Source organism: Oncorhynchus clarkii, chromosome 7, assembly GCF_045791955.1.
Source record: "Oncorhynchus clarkii lewisi isolate Uvic-CL-2024 chromosome 7, UVic_Ocla_1.0, whole genome shotgun sequence".
NCBI lineage: Eukaryota > Metazoa > Chordata > Actinopteri > Salmoniformes > Salmonidae > Oncorhynchus > Oncorhynchus clarkii.
In genome coordinates, this window is record NC_092153.1 from 43,063,733 (window position 1) to 43,086,803 (window position 23,071).

The 23,071-nt window shown below is 41.7% G+C and overlaps 1 protein-coding gene across 1 annotated transcript in view; it reads left to right on the top strand.

The window, feature by feature from the left end:
- The window catches only part of LOC139413342 (contactin-3-like), a 53,049-nt gene that overhangs the window by 24,708 nt on the left and 5,270 nt on the right, over nucleotides 1-23,071 (top strand). Inside the window, exons 7-18 of the mRNA XM_071160586.1 lie at nucleotides 8,376-8,560; nucleotides 8,881-9,017; nucleotides 9,549-9,678; nucleotides 10,309-10,459; nucleotides 10,896-11,023; nucleotides 12,131-12,306; nucleotides 14,544-14,661; nucleotides 18,514-18,672; nucleotides 18,768-18,917; nucleotides 19,417-19,487; nucleotides 19,873-20,107; nucleotides 20,517-20,626. Of these exons, the coding sequence (XP_071016687.1) occupies nucleotides 8,376-8,560; nucleotides 8,881-9,017; nucleotides 9,549-9,678; nucleotides 10,309-10,459; nucleotides 10,896-11,023; nucleotides 12,131-12,306; nucleotides 14,544-14,661; nucleotides 18,514-18,672; nucleotides 18,768-18,917; nucleotides 19,417-19,487; nucleotides 19,873-20,107; nucleotides 20,517-20,626 (1,750 nt within the window). The remainder of the gene's footprint in view (nucleotides 1-8,375; nucleotides 8,561-8,880; nucleotides 9,018-9,548; nucleotides 9,679-10,308; nucleotides 10,460-10,895; nucleotides 11,024-12,130; nucleotides 12,307-14,543; nucleotides 14,662-18,513; nucleotides 18,673-18,767; nucleotides 18,918-19,416; nucleotides 19,488-19,872; nucleotides 20,108-20,516; nucleotides 20,627-23,071) is intronic.

Here is a 23,071-nt window from a genome sequence, read left to right on the forward strand (position 1 = left end):
TTGGTTGACCCAATTGAGGTAGTATGTACATTAATATATAGTTAAAGTGACTATGCATATATGATAAACAGAGAGTAGCAGCAGCGTAAAAAGAGGGGTTGGGGGGGCACACAATGCAAATAGTCTGGGTAGCCATTTGATTACCTGTTCAGGAGTCTTATGGCTTAGGGGTAAAAACTGTTGAGAAGCATTTTTGTCCTAGACTTGGCATTCCGGTACCACTTGCAATGCGGTAGTAGAGAGAATTATGAGGTTGCTGTTTTTAGGACGCTGGAATATTAGTGATATCACCTATAGTCTTGAAGTCAAGTATCACAAACCACAACCTTATCCTGCAACCAACTCACATTACACAGTGACGTCAACAGAGCGCGACTCATGCTGAGAGCGGAACAGTAGAGAATTTGGTTTGTTGTTTTTGAAAGTTTGAAAGTTTTTGTTTACCTGTTTAGTTTGGATCCCGCGACGCAGTTAGCCTCAGTTGCTGGGACTGCTACTATCTGTCCCGGGATACTGCTAAACCCTAAAGGCTGAAGAGCTGCTGATTGGTGAAGCAGCTAGCCTAGCTTTCAAACTAGCCAGGTTTCCTTGAACGTTTGAACACAGCCCGAGACGCAGTTAGCCCTTGTGGCTGGGGCTGCATATAGTCCCGTGCTTGTGGCTGTTTAAATCCCTGCTGTTTTTTGCTGTTTCCATCGGCCCTGTGAGCTGTGCAGGTTGGAATTGCGTGGAGTACCTGTGTTAGCCTACGTTTCTACCGTCTGAAAAACCTGTTACGAGCCCAGGTGACCTATCCAGGCCAATAATGGTCAAGTTCCTAAGGTTCAATGACAAGATGGCTGTTCAGGAGAGAGCCAAGAACTCGAGAGAAACCAACATCTTCCTCAACGAGGACTTCTCTGAAGCTGTTCGCCAGAGGAAAGAACTTATCCCAGCTATGACAGCTGCCAGAGAGCGTGGGGGCATTGCTTACATTAGCTACCATAAGCTCATTGTCCACCCTCCCAAAAGCCTGGGAGGAGTTAGAGAGCCAAGCTTCTGGATCAGTAGCTTCAGCCCGACATCACATATGCACAGGCACACATACACCAACTGACACTCACAAGCGCCTGATTGATTGACTGTTAGCTAAACAAGGTTTTATATATACTGAAAATATAAACTCAACATGTAAAGTGTTGGTTTCATGAGCTGAAATTAAAGATCCCAGAAATGTTCCATATGCACAAAAAGTGTATTTCTCTCATATGCACAAGTTAGTTACCATCCCTGTTAGTGAGCATTTACTCTTTGCCAAGGTAATCCATCCACCTGACAGGTGTGGCGTATCAAGAAGCTGATTAAACAGCATGCTCATTACACAGGTGCACCTTGTGCTGAGGACAATTAAAGGCCATCACAATAACACAGACATCTCAAGTTTTGAGGGAGCGTGCTATTGGCATGCTGCCTGCAGGAATGTCCACATGAGCTGTTGCCAGAGAATTGAATGTTAATTTCTCTACCATTAGCCGTCTCCAACGTTGTTTTAGAGAATTTGGCAGTATGTCCAACCGGCCTCACAACCGCAGACCATGTGGCACCGTGTGGGCGAGAGGTTTACTGATGGCAATTTGAATGCACAGAGATACCATGACGAGATCCTGATACCCACTGTCGTGCCATTAATCCGCCACCATCACCTCAAGTTTCAGCAAGATAATGCACAGCCCCATGTCGCAAGGATCTGTACACAATTCCTGGAAGCTGAAAATGTCCCTGTTGTTCCATGGCCTGTCACCAGACATGTCACCCATTGAGCATGTTTGGGATGCTCTGAATCAACATGTACAACACTATGTTCCATTTCCCGCCAATAACCAGCACCTTAGCACAGCCATTGAAGAGGAGTGGGACCAACATTCCACAGGCCACAATCAACAGCCTGATCAGCGCTATGCGAATGAGATGTGTCGCGCTTCATGAGGCAAATGGTGGTCACCCCAGATACTGAAAGGTGAAAAATCCATATCCTCATTTAAACCAGGGTACTTAGTAGCCTATAGTTTGTAAATCCAAAAATGTTCCCTTTGGTTTAGCTGTTTAAGATGGTCTCCTTATCTAATTGAGGTCGGAACATGTTCAATACCCATAGCTTGTAGGGAGGCAGGGTTGCCATGGTGTAAGGACTTGTAGTGCCTTGCCATGGGGTAGACTTCATTGCCTACCCATATGGCGTACTTGTGTTCCGCTAAGCGGTCTTGAAGGTGTCTCGTTGTCCATCCAATGTAGAACACCTTGCACTATTGGACATTCCAATCTGTAGGTGACATGAGTGGTTTTGCAGTTAATGAAATGCTTGACTTGATACTCCAAGATGTGTCAACAAAATATTTTTTCTGTGCAATATTTCTGCAATGGTTGCACTGGTTGTATTTAAAAGAACCCATAGGTTTGTGGTCTAGCCAAGTTTGTTGAGAGTCAACAGGAAGATGGATGTGGACTCATTTGTCATTTAGGGTAGGACAGTAGCGTATCACTTTGGATGATTCCACAATTCTTTTTGAATGATTTGTTCTCTGCTTCAGTGCTGTATTTTGTAACAAAGTACACTCTCTCTGATGCATCAGGAGGCACTCCCTTTGTTATTTCTGTCAAGTTATTTCTGTCAAGTCGTACGTCCCTTATACCTGCATCTTTCAGGACCTGAGCGCTGTAGCCCCGATTCAAGAAGCGATTATCGAATTCAGCAGATTTGACACTGTAATCTTTTTCCTGATGGCAAATTCTGACTCTTTGGAATTGGAATATTCTCTTTTAGCCTTTTTTTGAAAGCTGTCTGCCCTCAGAATGGTTTTCCCATCTGAAGGTTTCCTAAAGATTGATGTGTGCAAACAACCTTTGTCATTTTTTACTAATGTCAAGGTCCAAAAAAATGTATGTTATCCTTGCTGTAGCCCATAGTTCGTTTGATGTTAGGGTTAATGCTGTTAAGGTATTGGTGGAAGGAAATAAGTTCATCTTCTGAGCCGGACCAGAACAGGCAAGCATCATCAATATAGCGTCCCCACTGTATAATCCGGTCAAAATGAAGTAATTTCCCCATTTACCTAAGTACAAACCAGCATAGGAAAGGCTGTAAGCAAGCTCCACTGGCACATTCTTTGACTTGTTTAAGAATACGGTCCTGAAAGATAAAGATGTTATGATTAAGAGTCCATTCAGTCAGTGAGACAATGAATTATGTGGGAGGCATCTCAGTCTCAGGCCGGGTACTCAAGAAAGGGTGCATAGGGGGTTTCAAGATTCGTGTGGATTTTTGGAAGAAGATAAAAAATAATCCATACGCCGACTGCCATGGAAAGTACATTTGAACTCAGTGTCTGAAATGTAGCCATTCTCCTAAGCCTCTGTGAGGATCCCATTCAATTCAGTTTGTAGGTCCTCTGTATGGTTCAAGGTAAGAGATTGGTAGAATTCATCATTGTCTAATTGACGGTAGGTTTCTGTCACATTTGTCTTTACTCCACACTACTATAGCGCCACCTTGCTCTGCTTTTTAAACCACAATCCATACACTGTTGGACAATGATTCAACTGCATCCCTCTCTGTCTTAGATTATGTTGCGTTTGGTTAGAGTCAATTTTACCCTTAAACGGATTCTCCACATCAGAATCCATCTTCTTGGCAAGTGTATTTAGTGTGGCATCTGGACAATGGGACAAAAGGTGGACTTGGGCTTAAAATGTGTTTTTGAGGGCACAGAAACTGCTTGACCTGAAACACTGGTGTCTGTAGTTGTAGTTGTTTTGCTTATACCAGGCCTTCAAATGTAGATTCCTGTAGAATCAAAATATGTCTATCTTTGTATTTAATTCATTTGTTGAGTATGTGGGGGCAAAGGACAGTCCTTTAGACGACCCTTACACAATCATCAGAAAGGGGTTCTCCAGAAGTGTTGATCACGGCCTTGTTCTGGTCCTGCTCCGTGTGGTTGGATAGTCTTGATTTCTTCCTCCCCCTCCGTGTTGACCTCTTCCGCGTCCTCTCCCTCTCTTGTTGGGGATCCTGTGTGGCTACTCTTCCTGGAGGAGCCGGCCTCTGAGTGTCTGGGGTGAGCCTCATCGCCACTGCTCATAAAGTTGGAATAAACAGATCTTGTGGGTTGGTTTTCTCCAGGAAAAGACCTTGCCATCTCTGTAGTCTACTGCATCTCTTCTACATGTCCTTAGCTTGTCTTGCTTCAATGTCAGAGTGAACGTGTCTATTTCCTCTTTCAAAATCTCATCACATTGTGCTTTGTTAGAATTGTCACTGTGTTCTGTGATTTTCCTTTTTACTTCTTCAACTTCTGTTTGGACTACATGTCCTTTATCACTTCCTCTATTAGAAGTTGCATTAGGTCAAAAGAACACATGTTGAGAATAGCCTCCCATTTATCTCTAAATTCAGTCTTACCTTGTGCTCCATTAGCTGGAAACTTCATAATACGGAGGCCTCTGGGGATTAGGCCTTTTCTCCAATAGTCAGACATGCTCATAGAATTGAGGTCAAGTTTGGTGTCTTTCTCCATAATGTGTTGCAAGTCTCTGTAAGCCTTGTTCAAGTCCGTTCCAGTATTCTCTGTGGCTGTCATCTCATCTAGCAACGAGGCAGTGGTAATAATATTTTGACCCTCTTCATGGGAATAGGAAAATCTTGTAGCCTCTTGGGTAAAATCCATAGTATGAGTTGTAAAATGTCCCCAAAACACAGAAAAAAATGACTGTGGAGCTGCTTCCTCCAAGCACTACACAAGTGCTGTGATTAACTTGTAGAAAAAGGAGGAAGGGAAGCGCTGCAAAGATAATAGTAGATTTTGGTAGGCAGAAGGTGCTCTTGTAAAAGGGGTAAATTGGTCATTAAAAAGAAAGGACAACCAAGGCACTCTTCATATAATTAACTCAAATGATTTTATTTGTATGGAATGTTCAATGGAAACTAAGTTTTAAAATTCTGAAGCGTTCTACAGGGATGCTGGCCCATGTTGACTCCAACGTTTCCCACAGTTGTGTCAAGTTGCCTGGACTATTCTTGATACACACAGGAAACTGTTGAGCGTGAAAATCCCAGCAGCGTTGCATTTCTTGACACACTCAAACTGGTGTGCCTGGCACAACCTGTTCAAAGGCATTATTTTGTCTTGCCCATTCACCCTCTGAATGGCACACATACTTAATCCATGTCTCAATTGTCTCAAGGCTTAAAAATCCTTCTTTACCCTGTCTCCTCCCCATCATCTACACTGATTGAAGTGGATTTAACAAGTGACATCATTAAGGGATCATAGCTTTCACCTGGATTCACCTGGTCAAACTTGTCATGGAAAGAGTTCCTAATGTTTTGTACACTCAGTGTAAATTCAGAGCCATATTCCTATAAAGCTTAGAGAGCTCAAGTCAAATGTTGAAGTTTTGTGGTTGCAAGTTCACCTGCCTCATCTAAAGCCTCTTCTTTTGGGGTGCTGCTATAAGCCACCAAGTCGTAACAGTCAGTATTTTGGATAATATGTGTGCAATGCTTGATAATGTGTGTGATGTTAAACAGAGGTCTATTTTCTGGTTGACCTGAATATTGACTGGTTAGCAACTAGCTGTCCTCTCAAGAGAAATCTTTCTGACTGTGACTAACGCCTGCAATATGACCCAGGTTATCACTCAAACAACTAGAGTGCATATCAATAGTGTTGGATCTGTGACATCCACTTGTATTGATCAGATCTTCACTCATGCTGCAGAGCTTTGCTCGAAAACAATATCCGTTCCCATAACATCGTGGCAATAAGAAGGAAAGCTTAAGTGCCAAAGGTTGAGCCTAAAGTAATTTACAAGAGATCATACAAAATGTTTTCTCATGACTCTTTTTGTTGAAGATGTATAACATGTCTGTTGGCCTGATGTGTATGAGGAAGTGAACCCAGATGCAACACTGGAAGTACGTGTAACATGATTCATGCACCTGTTAATAAATTAACTGTGAGAGCTGTTGGAACCCTCTGGATTGATGATAAATAGAAAAAAATGTTATGGTTCAAAGAAATTATGCAAAAGAGGTAGCAAACAAGTCAGGCTCCTCAGCTGATTAGTTGACATACTTTAAATTGAGACATTTTGTGACTACACTATATTACCAAACCAAGATAAATGACATAAAACACAATAGGTAAAAACTTCGGCGTACTTTAAGTTATATCATGGGCAGAAAAACCAATTAATCTCCATCGTTCATTGAAGTTGATGGGTCATTTATTTTATTTTTTAAACTTTTGATATTGCCAATCATTTTAATTACTATTTCGCTAGTAAAGTGGAAAAATGTAAGTGAAATGAAAACATTGAACAGTGAACCATCATATTTTTGTATAAAATATCTAATAATGAAAGAGAAGGAGTGCTGTTTTGAATTTGGTCAACTTAGTGTGGTAGAGCTGGAAAAACTATTGGTATCCATCAATAATGATAAGCCACCAGATATATACAACCTTGATTGGAAACTATTGAGAATGGTAGTGGACTGTATTGCCTCCCCTTTTTGCTATATCTTTAACCAAAACCTAAAGAGGTGTGTGTACATAGCCGTGGGAGGAAGCTAAAGTCATTCCACTGCCTAAAAATAGTAAAGCACCCTTGCCAGCTCTAACAGACACCCAATCAGTTTGCTGCCTACTCTTTGTAAACTAATGGAAATCATTTGTGTGACCAAATACAATGCTATTTTTCTGAGAACAAGTTAGCTACTGACTTTCAGCATGCATATACTGTAGAGAAGGGCATGCACTTGTACTGCACTGACTCCAATGACAGATGATTGTTTAAAATACATGGATTTCAGTGCAGGATGTGATTTTATTATACATTTTTATTGAAGAAACTGACTTGCTATGGCTTTACATCACCTGCCATGACATGGTTGGAGAGGTATGTATCCAATAGAACCCAGAGAGAGTTCTTCAATGGAAGCTTCTCTAACATCAGATATGTACAGTACGGAGTCCCTCAAGGCAGTTGCCTTAGGCTGTTACTCTTCTCTATTTTTACAAATGATTTGCCACTGGTCTTACACAAAGCTAGAATGACGATGTATGTGGATGATTCCACACTCTACATGTCAGCACCCGAAGCCAGTGAGCTCACTGAAATTCCAAATAAGGATTTACAGTCCGTATCAGAATGGGTGATTAATAATAAACTGGTCTTAAATACATCTAAAACTAAAACAATTTTATTTGGTTCAAAGCGTTCTCTAAGACCTAAACCTCAACTGGAGTTGTGTACAAATGGTGTGACCACTGAGCAAGTTGAGGAAGCTGAACTCCTAGGTGTAACATTGGATGGTTAATAATCAGTTGTTAATTATCAGAAAATTATGAAGAAAATCAAATGTACTAGTTGTTCAGGCTCTGGTCTTGTCCGGTAATATGGTCAAGTGCAGCAAATAAAGAACCAGCAAAGCTGCAGCTGGCTCAAAACTGAGCAGCAAAAGAGCTTTCCCTTAACTGCACACACAGAACTAACATCAACAACATGTATGCCTGTCTTTCCTGGTTGAGGGTTGACGAGAGATTAACTGCTTCTCATAGTTTTTATGAGAAGTATTACTGTAATGAAAATTCCAGATTTTCTGCATAATCAAATAACATTCAGCTCAGACACCCACAAGATGTGCCACCCGGGATCCAAAACAAATCCACGGCAACACACAGTATTATACAGAGCCATGATCACGTGGAACTCCCTTCTATCTCCAATTATTCAAGAAAACAGAAAAATTACCTTTAAAAAATATATTATACAACATCTCATGGAACGGCGGGGACTGTCAGGTGACACACAAACACACGCACACACAGACACGATCTAACACACATTTTTGTGGTATTTGTCTTTTTTAGTTTGGCCTTTTTGAATCGTTTGCATATCATTGTATTTAAAATGTGTGTGACTGCTCTTGTCTGTCAGTTTATCAGTACTTTGTTACTTGTCATGTTTTGTGGGATTTTTTTTGTACCCCAAGAAGAATAGCTACTGCCTCTGCAAAAGCTAATGGGGATAAACAAACAAATATCACAGATTCCCAAGGGGCTACAGAAAGCAATATCACATCGTAAGGATGTGAAAATCAAATGTCCTTTCATACATCTCCCAGGAAGGCAAAGCCGTAGAAATTTGAGACAGTGAAAAATGGATGAGAGACAGATTTGTATGGTTACAGTAATTGTAAAGGTTTTGGCAGCCTCATCCTTAGAGAATAATTGAATTCCATTACACAGTAGAAGCTTCTGTACAGTTAATCACATTTTTTCCACCTCAGACAGTCGTCGTCATTAGGGCTTTTTTTTTCATTCCTAATATTGCAGCCCAGTCCCAGAAATAAGTTGGAGGAGAACCAGTGGCGTCCCGTTTCCCAGTAAGGTGAAGATGAAGAACTCCAACGCAGTCCTTGAAATTCAAAATTTCCAGCAGGAAGACACTGGGACGTATGAGTGTGTGGCAGAAAATAGCAGAGGCAAAAACGCTGCACGAGGTCGTATCTCCTTCCATGGTAAGTGATCCATTTCAAATCCAGAGAGACTTATGAGTCAACGTGCTGTTGTAATAGATATCCCCATTTTTTTATGGAGGCTTCCAGTCGGAATACTGGCTGTGGCCTTGGACGTCTGATAGAAAACCTGGCTGTTTGGAATGCTCAGTGAGATCAGCATAGTAATTGTGTGAAATTATGCAATATTCATTCAATGCTTATATTATTTCAGTGGTCCGTGATAACAATTAATTTTCAGGCTTGACTCAGTTGTCCTTTTTATCGTCATTATGTCTTTTGAATCTATTTCCCTGGCATTTGCATATTCCCTCTTTTCATAGCGAAGCCCCATTGGCTCCAGACAATGATCGACGGGGCCCTGTCCATTGAGGAGAATCTGTTCTGGGAGTGTAAGGCTAACGGGAAGCCCAAGCCCTCCTACAGCTGGCTGAAGAATGGAGACAACCTAATGGCAGAGGTATGTATGGAGCCCTGGCAACCACCAGCTCTGAGCATGCAGATCGTTCACACCCCCCCCCCCCCTCCCCCTTCACAGCACTGTGATGGATCCGATCTGAGGGACCTGTCCCACAGACACATCACATCAACATCTCCACCATAATGTGCCGTGGTCCATAATGTGCCGTGGCTCTCTGAACAGCTGATGGGGTTAAAATTCAGTCTGAGTAAGACATCAGCAAAAAAAATCAGACCTGTCTTAGTGGCTTTTCCAACTGGATGCCCATGGAAAATAAATTGCTTATTAGTGTTCTACTGGTATTGTCAACATTGCTTTTTTTTCCCTTTTCATTGAAGCTGCAGGTCAGCATTTTTTAGCCCCAATCTGAGCATACATACTGCAACAGAGGGATATAAAATAAAAAAAAGTCTTCTTCTCTCTTGCTTTCTTCGTCTCTTCATAGTGTACAAGTAATTGCATTTGCGCCTGTGGACATATTAGACTGCTCCAGCAATACGTATACAGATCTGTCTGCTTTCTCATCCACAGGGCCGGAGACAAATTGAAAACGGGGCTCTCTCCATAGCAGCATTAAACCTGTCAGACACCGGGATGTATCAGTGTGTGGCTGAAAACAAACATGGCATTATTTATTCCAGCGCTGAGCTAATGGTGTTAGGTAAGATTGCTTTCCTCTCCGTTTTTTATCTGTGTCTATCTTGCTGTGTGTTTGATCATATTCTTAAAGGTACAACTAGCATCCTGCGATTACCCTTTTCAAAAATCACTCTGCTGCCTCATTTAATGCCACTTCGGCTCCAGAAAAGAAAATCTGAATCTGATGGAGTGTCTCATTTTAGTTTCAATCATTTCATTATATTGATTTTGATGCTACAGATACGTTGCATAGTGGCGTCAGAGGGCTTTCTCATGTAGATGACATATCGATTTATTTGGAGAGCTTTGATGAGTTCTATCTGACCTACTGGATGAGAAATCCAATTCTGTCTTGATATTTAATGACACTGGGGGTCTCAGATGATGGCTGACAAAACATGATGATGACAGATGAAGCCAAAAGTTTAGAGAATCTCATACTGTGTAGTGAGGACTGGTGGGGGGGGGGGGGGGGGGGGGGGGCTTCATCGCTGAAGCCCTGGAGCAGTTCCTATGGAAATAATGGCTTTTATGCCAGAGGGTAGGGGAAGGAGGGAGGGAATGAGAGTCAATCTCAGCTCAGCACATTTGATCTGGGAGTTGGTTCAAGTTGTCTTCTTTGTGTTTTTTTCACCCCCTGCATCTTCTCTAGCATCACCTCCCAGTTTCTCCAAGAATCCACTGAAGGCCCTGCTAAAAGCTCGCTCAGGCAGTGATGTGGCTTTGGAGTGCAAGCCCCAAGCCTCGCCCCGGGCAATTAGCCTGTGGAAGAAAGGCAATGAGATTGTGCAGAGAAACGAGAGGTAGTGTGGAACTCAGCATGAATTCTCACCCATTCACAAAGTGTGGTTATGTGTGATTAGAATATTTTCAGATGTGTGGATGAATAGGAGTACAGGCTAATGAGAAGAGAACAAAGCCCGGTAAAGTAGTATGCAGCATCTGTGCATGTTGAATGCTTAGTATATGCGAAGACTTACATTTCAGTCATTTAGTCTCTTGGATGACAAGCCTGGGTGGAAGGATTGGCATTAGGACACCAATCTTCATAGGAAATTGAAAAATGCAAAGTCCATTTTCTGAAATGACAGTTGGACTTTCCTCTGGAATAGAAGGAAACATGTAAATGGTGTTGAAAGGAAGGCGATGATGCATCCTAGCACTTGGACTGGATTTAGACACGGCACTTCTGTTCTCTACCCAAGCACAAGCTCTGAATCTCTGCTACTCATCCCCCAGGATTACTCTGCTCCCCAACGGGACACTGAAGATTGCCAATGTAACCAGGAGGGATGCGGGAAGCTACACGTGCATCGCTAAGAATCCGTTTGGAACTGCAAGCACCACTGGAAGGCTGTTTATCACAGGTGAGCTCTCATAACATATTCTCCCAATAATCCCCGAGGCATTGCCCCCAAAACTAGGGAGCGTCGACGGATTTTTCACCTTGCAGGCTCGGGTATTCAAACCAGCGACTTTTCGGATACTGGCCTAACGCTCTAACCACTAGGCTCCCTGCAGCCTACACTTCAATAAGCTTCAGTGAAGCTACAAAACTGTTAGTGTTTAACCTTAACGTGACAACAGTACAACACAACGGATGAACAGGAATGACATTTACCTTTACAAGTTGGCAAAAAGAACCATCTGAAACCCATGCCCCTACTAAGCCACACCTTCTGTTTTCTGCCCCATATCTCAATTACCCAGCATTATTAACCCAGCATCAACAACCCAACCTTTCACTTTTTAAAGAAAACAACCCAGTGGCCCACTGCCTGCAACCCAGTAGTTGGGTCATCCAACAACCCAGCATTTTTTAGAGTGTACTGTCTGATATTTGTATGTACTTCTTTGTGTTGATAAATGTACTAATAATTCCAGCCTAACATCTAATGAAAGTGATCCTTACTATTTTGTCTGTACAACTTAACACAGTCACAGTTGTTATTTTCTAATTAAAGCAATTGCAATGGTGCTTAAATAGGCAATCATTTATTGTACTGCAATTAAGTAACGGTCATTACTTATGGATGCGGAGACCTAACGTGTAGATGCAGATATCTGGTACATGTGTTGTAAACGTCTGTCTCCACCTCCCTTGTTTTTCTCACTCGCTTATTTAAAGTTTTACTCCAACAGCTGATCCCTTTAATCTAATGGAATGTAATTATCCTGACCTTTCCCTTACAAGACTCCCATACTCCACTGCATCCAATTCTCTACAGCCAGCATTGGAAATGCATTCTGCTTGCATAATCCTACTTCAAACATTTCCCCCCAAATTGACCATGCAAATACGAAGAGTCAACCAGAAATGTTTTGAAAGTTAAGTGCTAGAACCAAGATACACGTAGCTATGATGATCCTTGTCGTAATGATAGTATGATATAGTTACACTAGAGTTGTTTGAGTGTAATGGTTCCCACCCAGAGAGTATTAAGATGCATACTAAGCTGTCATTGTCTGGACAGAGCCCACCAGAATCACCCAGCGGCCTGCTAACATGGAGATCATTGTTGGCGAAAGTATCGTGCTGCCCTGCCAGATAGCCAGCGATCCAGCCTTGGATGTGTCTTTCTCCTGGGCCTTCAACGGGCAGCTCATAGACTTCCATGGGGATGCCGACCATTTCGACAGAGTAGGAGGGGTGAGTCATCAGGAGCAGTGGACAACTGCTGTGAGGCTATTCTAGGATTGATTGTTTCACACAGTGTGTCAGACTGCAAAATAATATGCCTCATTTGGAAACTCTGTATAATCTCTGTATAATAGATTAGCTACCTCCTAAACGCCCTACCCTCACACTGTAGGCTACTTTATTAAATGTGTATTCAAGAAGAGTACTGTTGGGATCAAATCTTAGCAGCAGTTTTAACATTGAAGCGATGCTTCAGTAGGCTGTATTTAACTTCCGTTGCTTCAAGTTATGTTTACTCTTCCATTTATCTTTTAACTCCCTGTCTATCAGACAGCCCATAAGAATTGTGATCTTATTTGTAAGACAACATAAAGGTGAAGAGCTGTTTCAATGGTGGAAGAAGCCTGATGAATTAAAAGTGTTTTTACTTTTCATCCCTTAAACTTCTCATTTCTCCACCCCAAGGGAGATCATTTTTTTTTATCATCTCTCTTTGCGTTAATTTAATTTGCATACCTATTTATGAATCTTGTGCCCTGAAATCATTTGTAGTGAGTTGGCTGGCATTAACCAAGGGCAAGCCTTCGCACCAGTAAAATGTTCATCTGAATTCCTCATGCCTTCAATTAACGATAAGAGACTGACTACGCTTTGGCGAAAATATGTGTTCCTTTTGATAGACGAGCACTGTCATTTGTTCTGCGCTCGTCTCTGCCAAATTGTTTTAGAGAATCATTTATCACTGTTTTATGGATTCATTATTCACCCAAGGTTCATTGTATGGCTAGCTATAGCTGAAAAAAATAATAATTAATGGATCAAAGTTGAAGTTGATATCAGAGTTGAACCCCTCCCACGTCGTGGTCATGCTAAGTTCACGCCTGCGTGGATAGACAAATGGCAATTACAAATGACATTGACATGTGGACACACAAATAATGAGATACAGTTTTCACATATTCCGTATCCCCATGCCCAGGGAGATTACCAGCTCCTCTCAACAGCGTCTGATGAATTAATTAACATAATTAAACCAGATCTGCCTCATAGCTTCCTGCCTGCCAAGGCATGGAATTTAACCCCTCGCTCTCCAGTCAGGCAGCTGCTGGCTGGCATGTCAGAGGCAGACATGGCATGAGCATGTTAGCCTTTCAGAGGAGAGGAGTGCCATGCCGTCCCTCAGCAACACATAAGTGCCACTCTGCTCCGCTTTGTCTTTGCCTCCGAGAGGTGAGGATCCTCGGGGCGTTCATGCCCAATTGCAACCGAGCCTAGCTGAGCCATGGTCACTACCCAGTGAGTTGATGAAATTTGGCGTGGCTTGAGTGTGTCTAACCTGGCTAGCCCTCAGGTGAATCCTCTCCAGACAAGCACACTCTATTTTAAAAGGAGTCCTGAAGGATGACATGCTGTGTATGTGTGACAGACCACTGTGTGACAGACCACTCTACTAAGTGAACGTTGGCTCTGAATTTTTAGAATGTGAGTCCCACTCCCCAGATAGAGTGATGGGTACCATTGCTATGTACCTAATAGTTAACTACAGATAAAGATTATCCCATTTCACTCACTTTAAAATATGAAGACATTTAAATTTGATAGCTCTTCCACATTGACTTCTGTAGCTCCACTTAAGGCTCCATGGCAGATGGGAAGATGAACTGAAGCTATTTCATCACATCTCACTCCTCTTTAGGTTTTTCAATAGTTTATCAGCTTTAGTTTCCCCATGGCGTCAAAGAGCATACTGTTTTATTTAGAACAATATTAGCTCTTAGTCTGTAAGTTGTTCTAATTTCTCATCCATCCCTGCTTATGTAATTCTTGAATAATTAGGATCATCTTGCCAATTAGCCGTTGTGTGTTTGTTTTGGTGGTCCTGTGCGAGGCTGAGTAGGGGAGCATGCAGTGCCTGAAGCGTAGCCAACAGGACTGTTTGTTTAGAACACAGCTCACGTTCTTGCTGGTTTCCGTGTGTCACAAGACTCTGTGACCTGAGGGGACCACATGCAGCTCCGTACACAGAGCTTTCTCCATTTTAAAGCTACAGTCACACTTGGAAAGAAAAAGAAGATAGCAGCCACATGATATTGCTCCGATGTGCTGCATGTATTTATTAATCAACCTACAGTAGGATCACACAGGCAGTTGCGTAAAAATAATTATAAAACAGCTCAGAGTGTATTTCCTTTGGATTTCATGATTTTACATCAGATTTTCTTGTGTGTTGTTGTTTTCCCTTGTAGAGTCTCTCAGGAGATCTGATGATTCGTAACATCCAGTTGAATCACGGGGGAAAGTATGTCTGTGTTATCAACACCGACGTGGAGAGCTTGTCTGCTTCAGCCATCTTGGTTGTGAAAGGTAAAAGAACCAACTGTCAAGGTTGTAAAATCTGCCTCTATGGAATTCATGTTCACTCTGGCTCTGAGATTCACATGTGTACAGAGACTTATTTCTCAGAAGTGATTTACATTTGAGCTTCTTCAGAAAAGTTTGAGTGTCGAAATACAATATAGATCGTAGGCTGTGAATGTTTGATCATAGAGCTTCCAATGTAAAATCTTGTGAGCACTTTGACACAATTAAAATTGATTCATGCAATAAATTGGTGCTGGAATTGCAATCTAGATGACATACTTAATTTTATTAGTCTGGGTACCAGTCTGTTTAGCTTACATTCCAGTCATTGTTCTCCATGTCATGTGCTAAAAATTTGGCACATGCCATGGAGTACAAGGAGTGGAATGTGATCTAAACAGACTGGCAACCAGACTATCATTTTATAGGCCTATATGAATAATATTGGTTCATTAAACTTGCTGCCAAGCTACCTATGGGGCGGCAGGTAGCCTAGCGGTTAAGAGCTTTGGGCCAGTAACCGAAAGGTCGCTAGTGCGAATCCCCGAGCCAACTATCTGCCAATGTGCCCTTGAGCAAGGCACTTAATCCTAATTGCTCCTGTAAGTTACTCTGGATAAGAGCATCTGCTGAAAGACTAAAATGTCAAATTTAACCATAAATATATTCATAGTTTGGTGAGAACTCTGCAGACAAATATAATTATCTTACACCAATTTTTTTCATGACATGACATGGTATACAAATGTGACGATGTGTGATGTTGGTGTAATGAGAACATTTGTATGACATGTTTTTGAAAGACAATATTTGGCATTGCTAAAATTTAAAAATGGCACATAATGTGAGCTTCCACAGCAGTAGTTAATATCTGTTAAGCGCAGTGTATCATATCTCATCATTGTAACTTATCTCCAGTGATTTACATTGGCATGCATTGCATGCCCATAACACACTGTAATAGCTGTCCCGGTGTTTTGGAAAGCCATTGTTTGTTACAGAGAATTGCTTTAATTGGCTCATTTACACATTGACAAAAAAACATAGAAGCATCTGAATAATGAAACAGAGGAGCAAACAACAACATCTTTGGAGCATATGTGTGACCAACCACTTTTAGATTTGGTCCTATGAAGCAAAAAAAAATGTATGGTGTTTTTTACATTGGATAAAAGACACACAGCTCAAGAAAATGTTATCTCATAAACTGCAGTTAAGGAACAATGTGAAAGGAATTCTGCTTTGAAAGTGGATACACTTGTAACCACACTGTTAAGAAAATGGCCCTTGAATTGTTTTATACGCCTAATGGAGAGCTCTTCTTTGTCTACACCCATTCAACATCGTTCACACCCTCTTAAACCTTAGTCCCACCCATCTCTTTAAGGATTCACATGTGAGGGCATGTGCTAAACAGAGTGAGTAGTGTAGTAAATATCCAACATTTTCAATACTAAAAGTGGTAAAAGTAGTAGCCTACAATAAGTAAAAACTCCAGGTAAAAATACACTTTATCTAGTCCTTGGCCTACATCCTAATCTGACTTTGGTGCAGGTCATGTTGTTCTTCACATTGCCTTCAATGGTATAAACACACCTTATCAAATCAAATGTATTTGTGACATGCACAGGATACAGAAGGTGTAAACGGTACAGTGAAATGGTCACTTGCATAGTAGCAATATCAAAAACAGGAAGTGTCCAGATTTATACAGATATTGTATAAATTTGTTATAATTATTAGATGATGCTTACCCAGACACACTTGTATAAATTAATTGTCACGTGAAAGAAATGCTATAACCAACCCCCAGCCACATCTAGCTAAATGAATGGGTCACTATTGTCTAGACATATACACATGTTCATGAAATACAATAGATGGCCACAGTCACCCCGACACACCTGGCTGACTTGATGGGTCCTCTGGTGAAGTGTAGCCTTTCATTTAGACATGTAGCTAGATAGCTAGCCAGCTAAACAATGAACCGGCATAATCCCAACTCATACTACTACCAATACAAACATTGTCATAGCTGTAGTATGAATCTGCAAGCAGCTAAAGCTAGCCAACCAGGTTCAATGTTAGCTAGCTAACATTAGGCAGTAACTTGCAATGCAAAGGGATTTCTGATTCAAATAATATTACTACACAGATCATACACGTACTGTTAGCTAGCTACCAAGCCAGCATGCTAACGTTGGCTAGCTAGATAATAGTACTCTTTAACTTGCAATTAAAATTACTTTCTGACAAAATTAGACACGTATAATATCTGAAAATGTAGCTAAACTCTTACCAGTGTACATGGATGAACGCTTCATGGCAAACTGGAACTTTAACTACGTTTTGTTTGTAGCTACATCTTGTTTGGCCAGCGTTGTCAAGTTACTCCGGTTCACACTGACCATGGCGTGTGCAGAAAGTAGTCCATCACAACTGTTTCCAACTGATCTGTTGATAGCACCTGGTAAATTCAGGGCATCAATGTTGTTGAGAAAAGTAGAAAAACTTTTGTAATTCTCGATGGCTAATATCTTTAAAAAACACTGTGATAGAAAGGACTATCAACAGCAGCTCACGTTATAGACAGAGGCATGCAACATGGCAGACCAATCCAAACTCATCTCCCGGCATGTCCAGCCCTTCCATTATCTCAGACAATCATGGCTAGCGGGACAGTTCTCACTTTTTCCTTGGCTAATCCAACTAGGCTCGTAATTTAGCAATTGTATTCATATTTACAGATGGAATACAAGTTTGTTATTGAGGCACATTAAAGTTCACATGCAACAGAAGGCATTTCTGCCAAAAAGCGCACTTTGATAAAAATATACACTACCATTCAAATGTTTGGGGTCACAGAGAGAAATGTCCTTGTTCTCGAAATATATATTTTGTTTGTCCATTAAAATAACATCAAATTGATCATAAATACAGTGTACACATTGTTAATGATGTAAATAGACTGACGAGTTTCAGAAGAAAGCTCTATGTTTCTGGCCATTTCGAGCCTGTAATCGAATCCACAAATGCTGATGCTCCAGATACTCAACAAGTATAAAGAAGGCCAGTTTTATTGCTTCTTTAAACAGGAAAACAGGAAAACATAATTGCAAAAGGGTTTTCATATGATCAATTAACCTTTCAAAATGATAAACTTGGATTAGTTAACACAAGGTGAGGTTGGAACACAGGAGTGATGGTTGCTGATAGTGGGCCTCTGTACGCCTATGAAGGTATTCCCTTAAAAATCAGCCGCTTCCAATTACAATAGATAGTCATTTACAACATTAACAATGTCTACACTGTATTTCTGATCAATTTGATGTTATTTTAATGGACAATTTTTTAAAACATTTTCTTTAAAAACAAGGACATTTCTAAGTGACCCAAAATGCCTCTCCTGTGAAGTAGTGACGTGCGACAAATGCCTAGCTTCCTGAAGCGGGTCACATATTTGCTGTACTTCTCAATCTTGCTGCATCTCTATCTCACTCACTGTCTCTCTCTAACTCACTGTCTCTGTCTCACTCACTGTCTCTCTCTCAATCTCTAACTCTTTCTCTCGCTCTTTCTCTCTTCACAAATGTACCCCTCCCATGTCCCTGTTCGGTGTTAGTGATCCTGTGTTCATAATCACTTCTCAGCCTCACATATCACACGTCTGAATTAAAGGCCCCTGTGAAGCCGGACCAAGGACACAGCCCTTAATTAGATGGAGTGTGATGGCCTTGATATGTAACAGGGTCAGCAGTAAAGGCAAGAGCATAATGAGTTGGGAATGGGAGGGGTGGTGGTGGTGTTGTGAGCCTGGTGTGGAGGCTTACTTTGCTAATTGTCTGATTGAGTCAGGTCCCCCCGGGCCCCCGGACACTGTAGCGGTGGAGGAGATCACAGATAGCACAGCCCAGCTCTCCTGGAAACCTGGTAGGGACAATGGCAGCCCTATCACCGGCTACATCATCCAGGCCAGGACACCCTTCACTGTGGGCTGGCAAGCTGTAGACACAGGTAGCTAATACACCTAGCATACAGTACAGAACAGAGCACACCTTAGCCATGCTTATGTAGATGGTAATGTTGAACGCTCTCCTTTCCACTTCCAGTTCCCGAGGAAATCAATGGCAACACGTTGACAGCCACTGTAGTGGGTCTGAATGCCTGGGTGGAGTATGAGTTCCGGGTGGTGGCCCGCAACAGTGTGGGCATGGGAGAGCCTAGTCCAGCCTCAGCCAAGACCAGGACAGAGGATGCCAGTGAGTGTCACTCCTCTACTCTCTTTAAAATACATATGTAGACTCACACACACACACACACACACACAAAGTGATATACACAGAACCCTGACATCTGACTTTAAATGCTGGTTGAACCAGTTGCTAATGTGACAGATTAAATGTGATGGACCATTTACTTTGGGTAAATACACATCAGGATGCACATGAGTGATCCGCAAATCTTTTGTGCAGAGCCATCCACAAAACAGTTGTCAAGTAAAATGGCATTTTCTGACTATTAAACTTATCAGCTAAATCAAAAACGAAGTTGTTTATTCATTGTGAGACTTGCTATTCGAGTAGGAGGATATACTCCAAAACATGTTGGGTCGTTCGTATCAAGGGAGAAGTTGTGGTTTGTAAAATGAAAAAATATTCTGGATGCATTTTAAAACTGTCGTGGGGCTAGACTTATAGACCTGTAGTTCAGCTATGTTAACTGCCTTCTAATTGCTTTCCTTTGGGCTTTGCCTTACAGTGCCTGATACAGCTCCCACTGATGTTGGAGGTGGAGGCGGCACAAAATCTGAATTAGTGATAACTTGGGAGGTAAGTCATCTGTCAGGTTTTACTGCTCTCTCCATAGCCTGGTAATGGTTTTGCTTAATTGTGCAGAATTGAATGGAGCAATTTTATGACCTGCACTAGAGCCAGCCCCTCCGTTCTGGGGTCTGGCCTCGGAGTGCCAGCCCCCAACGTGATTCAACTCCGGGAAAGAGATTGTTTCTTTGAAGCCCACTTCATCCACAATGATGTACCAATGCAGGGAGAAAAGGATCTGTGGGTTGTGGTGTAGGGGGGAAAACGCTGCATCTAATCATTGCAGCTCGTGGTGAAGCCCTCTTTGGCGGGTGCTTGAGGACAAAGGCAGGGGTGTCAGTGTCTTTGTCTGTATGCGTTTTAATATCACTATAGTTTTGTGTTTCGCTCCCAGCCCGTGCCTGAGGAACTGCAGAATGGAGAGGGCTTCGGTTACATCATCGCCTTCCGGCCACTGGGTGCTGTCACTTGGACGCGAGTGGTCATCTCCACGCCTGGGGTCGCCCGATACGTCTTCCGCAACGACACCATCCCGGCCTTCTCTCCGTTCGATGTGAAGGTTGGGGCGTACAACAACCGCGGGGAGGGGCCTTTCAGTTCCATAGCCACAGTGTTTTCAGCAGAGGAAGGTAAAGGCAATGGCAGCCAGTGGAACCACGCTCAAACTGCTCCTAATCTTTTGTATTCTGGAGGCACGACCTTGAATAGTAATGATGAAATAAGTTGGTTCAGACACTTCTCCCCCTCTCAAGCTGGGAGTTTCAACTTGATATTAGTTATTGTTATTGCAGAGGTAGATTACAGGAAATCCTAGCTGACACTTACTACACTGGGCTGTCAGTGAGGTACTGTGTTAATTGAATTTGCCGTGAAGATAGTCTTCCCTAATGTCAGTCACAGATCCCATTAAAAACCAAGCCCAAGCAATATAGCTCTCTCCAGTGAAACTACAGGTCTATTCTCTGCCTGCTTCTGCTTCCTATTAGTGTGTTTGATGGTGTTGAGTGAGTGGTGCTCACCAGCTCTCTATTTCTGCAGTCCCCAGTGAGGCTCCTAAGAGGGTTTGGGGCAGGAGTGTGTCTGCAGCTCAAATTGAAGTCATCTGGGAAGCCCTCCCTGCCACCCCTGAAAGAGTGCTGGGTTATGAGGTAGGATTCTCTCAATTTGCTCAATAAATAACCATACTTGCATTCTAAATAGTAGACATTTTAGGCATGCGAAAATATAACGGTTTATAGTATGTGAAATTTCAAGTATTCTTTAAATGCCAGGTTATTACTCATTTAGGCTTTTCATCGGGTAGAATTTGCTGAACACTTTTGAGGAAGAGAATCATCTCTCCAGACTCATGTGTGTTTGACAAAAACTGATAATCAGCCAATAATGAGATAAGATGATACGCGCTATACCAAATGAACAAACGGCGTAAATCAATGCAATTGCGCATTAGATGACGCATTCTCAGGATGGGTGAGCCTAGTAGCTTGATATTTGTTGCTTACTGCATCCGTTTTGACTAAACAGTATGTTCTGATTAGTATATGGTATGAATAGTACACATTATGTAGTTGTAGTAAGTAGTAGGCAAGACAGATTTCGGACACGGCCAGACACGTTCTGATGCCATTTCTAATATTTATATGCAAATCAGTAGCTTTATTTAAACTATTTTAAGACGATTCTTGAAATATTCCCTGTAGTGCTGTGTAAATGTAACATTTCACTGAATAAGATATCATGAGAACTTCTATAACGTTGACAACAGCTTGTAAATAGTATAGTATGTTCACTCCTGTACCTGTACCTGTAGGTAACTACAAAAATAATGGAAACACTTGAGTAAATTAGGGATACAGAGAATATTGACAGCAGGTGCTTCCACACAGATGTGGTTCCTAAGTTAATGAAGAAATTAACATCACATCATGCATAAGGTCAAAAATGCTGGGCACGCCATGGCTATGCCTCATGTCAATGCCCCCATCCACAGGGCACGAGTAGTCACTGAATGGTTTTATGCGCATGAAAACGATGTAAACCATAGGGCATGGCCATCTCAGTCACCAGATGTTAACCAAATAGAACGCTTATTTGAGATTCTGGAGCAGCGCCTAAAACAGCGTTTTCCACCACCATCGACAAAACACCAAATTATGGAATTTCTGGTGTCACACTGCTCCAATAGAGTTCCAGACACTTGTAGAATCTATGCCAAGGTGCATTGAAGCTGTTCTGGCTGGTGGTGGTCCAACATACTATTAAGCCACTTTATGTTGGTGTTTCCTTTATTTTGGCAATTACCTGTACATATACATATATATATATATATATATATATATCACATTGATTAAAGGTCAAAAAGGGTGCTTATATTTGTCTTGTTTCACAAATGTACATGTGTGTAATCTGTACAGTGTTTGGTGAACTGGAAATGTTATTTTCTGTGTATATCCCACTCCCCCTGAGACACCCTCAGAGAGTGGGTGTTGCTTAAGGGTTTATCATAGTCCAAAACACACAGCAGTGTTCTAGGATATTGGACCGTTGGCTTTCATACTTTTCGACTACTCAAGCAATTTCTCCAACTAGTGTCAACACATTCAAATGAATGGAGGATGCGTACCAAAGCCGCGTTGGTTGGGAATTGTGGGGAGGTGCCCGTTCAGCTGTGCGTCTCGCTCGGATAGTGTTCTCAGAGCCGCCTAGCTATGTCACATTGGGACACCAGACTATCGCGTCTCAGCTTCCTGCGGACTATGATTTACGCTTTATACACTGTTGCTCTGAAGACCACCCACCAGAGGCTTCTGAAACCTGATGAGGATAGCTATCATCCATCCATTTAAGAACACATTTTTTTCCCAGTGCTCTTTCAATCCCTCTCACCCCTGCCCCTTGGCACAAAACCCATGGTTGCCATGGCAACGGCTATATTGTGTAGATACAATAGTGTTATCATGTCACCAAAAAGGATTTGAGAGAGAGGTGCTTTTACGGAGGAAAGCTGTTGTTATGCATCTTAAACCTTAGACATCGGGTACAGTGGAGGTCATAGGATTCTAAAAGACATCATAGACAGATGCATTAGTGTTGTTTGTTTTAGTATCCAAACAGGCAGGATAGGTCTAAACTGATTTGCACAATAATAGGCCCATCATCTACAGTATGGAGCTAGTTTTTAACTCCAGAACAGTATATTGTTTTGGGGTGAAAAATAGTATCTAATAGATTCATTTAGTTTCATAGCAATACCAGGAATATAGGAGTGCGGGTAGACGTCACTTTTTCTCTCTAATTATGTATTGACTTAACTCTGTCACTTAATACCAGAGACTTGAATATTGTATATGACCCTAAACTAGCATTGGATTATTTCATTTGCTTAATCAAAAATCTCTTCACCTGCATCGTTAATTGAAAGTTAATACCCTCAAGGGAACTAATTAAGCACTGTGCCTCGTGTTAGAGAGAATACAATATTCATCCATGCTGTTGCTGGATGTGTTCATTTCTAAGTACAGAAACTGTATTTTAATCATTGAAAGTACATATTCCCCGTGAGGGGAATATATTTTATTTTACCAAAAAGAGGA